This window comes from Rhizomucor pusillus (genome assembly GCF_041956525.1).
Source record: "Rhizomucor pusillus strain CBS 183.67 unplaced genomic scaffold VTP01scaffold_10, whole genome shotgun sequence".
Lineage (NCBI taxonomy): Eukaryota > Fungi > Mucoromycota > Mucoromycetes > Mucorales > Lichtheimiaceae > Rhizomucor > Rhizomucor pusillus.
Window position 1 is genome coordinate 1 of NW_027192152.1, and position 5,661 is coordinate 5,661.

A 5,661-nucleotide genomic window follows, 5' to 3' on the forward strand; every position below is an offset into this window, starting at 1 on the left:
ACTAACAAGCTTTCGTCTTCCCTCGCTTCTCTCTTTTCAAATTTGGAGTCGCCCTTTCAAAAAGTCCTCGGGCCTTTCTTGACTCTGCGGAATACCCAGTTAAGTTTTGGCAATAACATGGTTACTTTGAGACCGTCTGCAAAAAAAGGGGCAATCTATAATATGTTTCCATGATAATAGAATTTTACTTGAACATTGTCTACATGAGGGTCTATTGGCAACTGCCGTCAGTGTCACTCCAAAACTTGCGCGAGTCAAAAGGAAGCATTCCTGGCATTTTTTCTTTCCCGGTTTTTCCATTGCTCGGAAATCGATATAGAGTCTCATCTTGATATATGTATGTTGGTTTCATCACGTAAGCCTCATTGGTAAAAAAAAAAAGAATTAGATGATGGGATAGCAAAACTGTATTGACCGCGAGAGATGTAATTTCATGTGCATGAATTTTCGATTTCTACATTGCTTGGCGTCATGCAGGCAGGACGCAAATGCTTCCAGTAAACAACGCTACAAGAAGAATCCATATGACATGCAAGAATACTAGCAGCAAGCTGTGACTTAGGCCGTCACTACACATATTCGACACGTTAAGCAAACCAGTTTCAATAGGCACCCCCTTTCTCTAGAAATGCTCACCTTTTAAAGTCGAGTAATGCAAATAAAAGGATAGGATATAGAACGACGTCTTTCGGGAGATAGGGATAGCAATGATAAGCAGTTGATGCAACCTAACCGCAGTGTAAAGCATTGACCTCAAGCTGCGTTCTCAGATGAATACCTTACCTTGATTATAACTGTTATCATTTTGATAAAGTGTGAGCTGGTATTAGATGTACCGGTGTAAACTGGCTCGAGTAACAATGGTTCATTCTCTTCCGATGAGGAGCTACTGGGTGGTGGAGTAATAGATCGATGCTTTTTCCTTCGCTTCACAGCAGCACATCCGTTGTTATTGATATTTTGGTTGTCGCGCTTTACAGATTTACGGTGGTGGCCTGCAGTCAATATTGTCTCTGGAGAATCAAACGGTGATATCGTCGTCTGTGATGGATTCTCATCATCATCAACGTCCATAGGTTCTGTAGGAGGTAAACTATGTATTCTTAGACCCGCTCCAGGCATGGACTCGATTTGTTGCCACGAAGGGCGCTGCTGATGACGGCTTTCTAGCGCGTATCCATACGTAGATGATCCATTACTGCTGTGGCTGTTTCTGCTGGCATGCCCGCTGTCGTGGCCATTGCTGTTGCCAAATCTGGAGGTGCCAATGGATTCAGACCATTTGGACGTTGTTGCGCTCATAAAATCGTCATCTATAGAAGCATGGTACTTGGGTGCTGGAGGACGTAGCTGCCGCACTTGAGAGAGAATCTTTTCGCAGGACGGTCGCTTGTCGGGATCTCTTGAAAGAAGCATCCGAATCAGTATCTTGTACTCTTGTGGGATATCCGCGGGCACATTTTGCCGTCGCATAGCCTCCACGATAGAAGGATCCATTGTTTTTTCGAGACCATTGTAAATATCAAAACGTGATTCTGGAAATTCAACGCTGGGAGCAATCATGTAAGAAATCATCAATTGCATATTCCATCTGCACTTAGAACTTACTTATTCAGCTCCAATATCTCCTTCCGGAGCAAATCGACATCATCCACGTTGCTGTAAGGTAATGTAGTGTAGCACAGATAATATAGAACCATGCCAAGCGACCACATGTCTGCTTTGGGGGAGTATTCTCGCATATGCTTTTCTCCTGGAAGGAATCTCACATGCTCTGGCGCCATAAATTCCAGTGTTCCTGTGGCTCCTGTGCGATCTTTATCGGGAACGTCTTCCAAGTCTTCACATTCGCCGAAATCTGATATGAGCACGCGAGGCCTGGAATAATATTAATACATGGCAGATAGTAGTATCAGACTTATTATTTAGAAACTTACAGGCCCTTGTGATTCACGTCGGTCACATCGTGGTTGCGATTATCCCACTTTAGCAATAAATTCGGCGGCTTCAGATCCCTGTGAACAATATTCTGCTGATGCAAATGTGCAAGACCTTCTACGATATCTAAAAAGAAGGACCGAATTTCTGGTATACTGAGGAGTCGTTTTTGTGTGTGGATGGTAGGTGCCGGATGCTCGGCATCCGTTTGTTCAGCGCCGGCTCCTTCTTGTTGCAGTTGGCGTTTGATACGCTCTCGTTTCTTCTTCTTCGCTAAATTTCGATCTTTGCTATTTTCCTCGGGAGAAGGCGCAGTAGGTCCAACGATTTCAGGCTCCATGTATTCTTCCAAGTTACCACCGTTGGCGCATTCCTAAGTAAACAAATAACAGATCAATCCTATGCTTCAAGTATGCCTTTTCCTTTTTACTACCATTAGGATAAATAGGCAGGGTATTTCAGGACCTGCAAACATGTCCATTAGCAAGCTGTATATCCGAGGATCTCTGAGCTTTGTCTTACCAAAAGGTGTCGGTCGATGGTATTCGAGCCATGCATGCTTGTAGCTCACAATGTTTGGGTGCCGCAAACGTTCCAGCAAATGCACCTCGCGTAGCATTTTGACTAGCCATGGGTGATTATTTCCTAGCAAATTTTTCTTCTTGAGTTTCTATATGCAATCTGGTTCAAACAACATTCTGATATTTTACCTATGGCCACCTTTTTGACTGCATACTTGCCAAGTTTCACACCATCTAGCTCATGCTATGGAAAAGTTTAAGAAACTGTTTACCAGTGATGATAGCCACTACATACCTCGCACAAGAACACGCTTCCTCTGAATCCTCTACCAAGTTTCTTCTTTTCAACAAAGAACTTTTCATAGTATCCTTGGTTGAATGCGTTTGCGTTTAATCGTATGTGACTCGCGGTAGAAGTTCGCATCGATTCATCCATAGCCGGTGAAGATTCTGAAATATTCTGCCTCGTCGTATGCGGCGTTCCATGACGAGACGCAGCGGGCGAGCTAGGTAAAGATGTTAGATCACAGATATGCATCAAACATCATGCAATCTTACTGGATAGGACTGGATGCAAGCAACCGGAAATAGTTTCGATCCATATAGTTTGGTTCGCTCATCTTCCCAGCACAGTTAGGTTCACCGATCAAGCGCAAACAATGATCCTTAGACTTACATCCTCGGCGTGGCTCCGCCGTGGAAACGGTCTGTGACAATATGGACATTCATCCTTTCCAAACTGCATTTAAAGGAAAGCATTACTATCCTTTAGGACTATTTGCTCTATCCCAGATGCGTCACGTTTTATACCTGAAAGGGGGTTTGCACTGATCCGGCAGCAGCGGCAGCAGACGAGCCTGCAGGACTGGGTCTATCTGGCAAACTGCGACGCACTGTCACCATGCGGCTTTCCGGGTTATACAAGACGACTTGTCCATTGTCGTCGTTGCGCCTATCGAACGCACACGTATCTGTCAGTCATATACGTTGTCGTTGTTGTGTTGGTGCTCATAAGACTCACGAAATAACAGTCCACTCTCGGTACGGAACAAGCTCGTAACTGTGATTCTCGTTCAATTGACTCGACTCGATTGCTAGCACTGATCGCCGTGACGAGTCCAACCGATCAGCAGATCGTGAGCGCTGCCTGACCATGGGTGGGTACGAGACTTGTCTGCTGGTGCTGGTACCAAAGTCTAAATTGTCTCGGAACAAGATCCTATGGCTGGGACTCGTGGAGGAGGGCTCGTAATCGCTTGGCAGGTATGGGAGCGGCAAGGGTACTCTTGCAGGTAGCTGCTGGGAGGAGGAGAATCTGGTTTCATCAACGTCTGTTCCTCCAAATGGTTCACTGGCTCGTCGCAAGGTTGATCGTTCGTCACTGTCGTCGTCCATGAAAGTAAGTTTGCATGAAAGGCGGGAAACCAAATATTCGAGGAAATCATGCGACTCGCTAAAAACGTGTGTGGGGTTGTGCCTGAGCTGCTTTTTCTTATCATGCTCACAGTGGAAGCAGCGCGCGAAAAATTACGAGGACTCGGTCAAGGAGCAGTGACGTTGAACAACCGATTTGCGCCCGGCATTGCTCTCATTGTAATTGACAATGCTGCACACCACAATGCACTGTCTGGGAAAATGATGGTCGAGTTTCACGACATTGTGCTTAATCTCGAGTGCAGCGTGGACAAGAGCGATCTTGTTGCTATTATAGTTACAGGCAGCCCAGGGCGCTCGTTCTGTGCTGGTCTAGGTCAGTAGAGAAGGCAGACTGGATATATTTATATGTCAAACTAAAGTACTGGTGCTGCTGCCGCCATTATTGTCACGACGCTTTTAGATCTTTCATTTGCACGTGAACATCTGCACGATGAAGCAATCAGCGCAGCTGTGAGCAAAGTGATGAATGATGCATTGGAACGGTTCTCTCGATTGCCACTTATCACTGCAGCGTCTGTTGCTGGACCTGCGCTCGGCGGAGGAACGGAGCTTCTCACTGCGTTTGATTTCATTTGCTCGGCATCGACTGCATTCATCCACTTTGTGCAAACAAGGATGGGTGTGAGTTCCCCTTGGGGTAAGCGTCAGAATACAATAACACAATTCTCCTGAATATCCCTTCCTCCCAACCCCCGGGGCGCATATACACTCAAAATCTAATGTTATTGTTGCAAAAAACAAAGGTGGTGCCCGGAGACTGGTGAATCACATTGGACGAAAGCAGGCATTGCGACTATTGGCAAGTGCCCCCAGAATAAGCGCTGCCGAAGCCAAATCCATAGGGCTCGTGGATTTGGTTGTGCAACCTGGACGATCGGATACCTACAATCTATGTCTCTCTGCTACCATTGAGTTTTTGAAACCTTACATTACAGACGAAACAGATGAACGGGTGGCACCAGCAGCTGTCCGAGCCATGAAGCAGCTGGTTGTTCGAACTGCCGGAGATGCAGACCTGGAATTTGAAGAACGGCTGTTTGCATCTGTAGCAGCTGGATCATCCAAGCTGTGAATTTTACTCTTCTGGAAACCACTTCATACACTTGTATTGTTGAATAAAAAACGCGAAATTCGGGGGCGGAATAGATATTGTATAGAATTACGGACGTAGTAAGGGATATTTTTGAGGGTAAATGTATGCAAAGTGAAAGAAGAGAGAGGCAGACAGACAGACAGAGAGAGAATATGTGAGTATAAGAGAGAGTGAGAGAAATAGAGAAATAAAGAGACAAGAAGAGGTACCATGTTACTTTGTCTTTACGTTTTGGCTCAACCAGTTTAAGCCTTCGAAAAGACCGTCGCCGGTAGTTGCGCATGATGGATGGACATACCAAGCGCGATCTCTCATCTTGTGCAAACCCAATTTCTCCGTGACCTCGGCTGGAGACATGACTAGCAAAAGCACACAGATCTGTTTGTAAAAAGATAACATCAATATTGTCACTTGAACACTCACCTCCGGGCAGATCCTGCTTGTTGGCAAAGACGAGCAACAGACAATCCTTCATTTCTCGGTCAGATATGATACGATGCAATTCCTGCCGTGCTTCATCTATGCGATCACGGTCCTGCGAGTCGACGACAAAGATAAGACCTTGGGTGCCTGTGTAGTAATGACGCCAAAGGTTTCGAATCTTATCCTGACCTCCCACGTCCTAGAGTATATATATATATATATATATATATATATATATATATATATATA

General features: G+C 45.3%; 3 protein-coding genes across 3 annotated transcripts in view; 1 reads left to right on the top strand and 2 right to left on the bottom strand.

Annotated features, from left to right (window-relative positions):
* Positions 1-469: 469 nt before the first annotated feature.
* On the bottom strand, positions 470-3,854 carry VTP01DRAFT_966 (uncharacterized protein; the record flags this gene model as incomplete). The annotated part of the gene is made up of 13 exons (XM_069388909.1): positions 470-569; positions 637-728; positions 784-1,549; positions 1,609-1,878; positions 1,938-2,311; positions 2,372-2,403; positions 2,461-2,583; positions 2,649-2,703; positions 2,755-2,965; positions 3,018-3,079; positions 3,136-3,198; positions 3,270-3,411; positions 3,481-3,854. 13 exons carry the CDS (start codon positions 3,852-3,854, stop codon positions 470-472), a joined length of 2,664 nt encoding a protein of 887 aa, XP_069238374.1.
* A 102-nt stretch (positions 3,855-3,956) lies between these two features.
* Positions 3,957-4,968, top strand: VTP01DRAFT_967 (uncharacterized protein; the record flags this gene model as incomplete). Its single annotated transcript, XM_069388920.1, has 3 exons — positions 3,957-4,209; positions 4,297-4,533; positions 4,640-4,968. 3 exons carry the CDS (start codon positions 3,957-3,959, stop codon positions 4,966-4,968), a joined length of 819 nt encoding a protein of 272 aa, XP_069238375.1.
* Positions 4,969-5,202: 234 nt separating this feature from the next.
* VTP01DRAFT_968 (uncharacterized protein) overlaps positions 5,203-5,661 on the bottom strand; it is a gene marked incomplete at both ends in the record, with an annotated part of 967 nt that continues 508 nt past the window's right edge. The window contains 2 exons of the mRNA XM_069388931.1: positions 5,203-5,348; positions 5,413-5,611. Coding sequence (XP_069238376.1) covers positions 5,203-5,348; positions 5,413-5,611 — 345 coding nt within the window. The remainder of the gene's footprint in view (positions 5,349-5,412; positions 5,612-5,661) is intronic.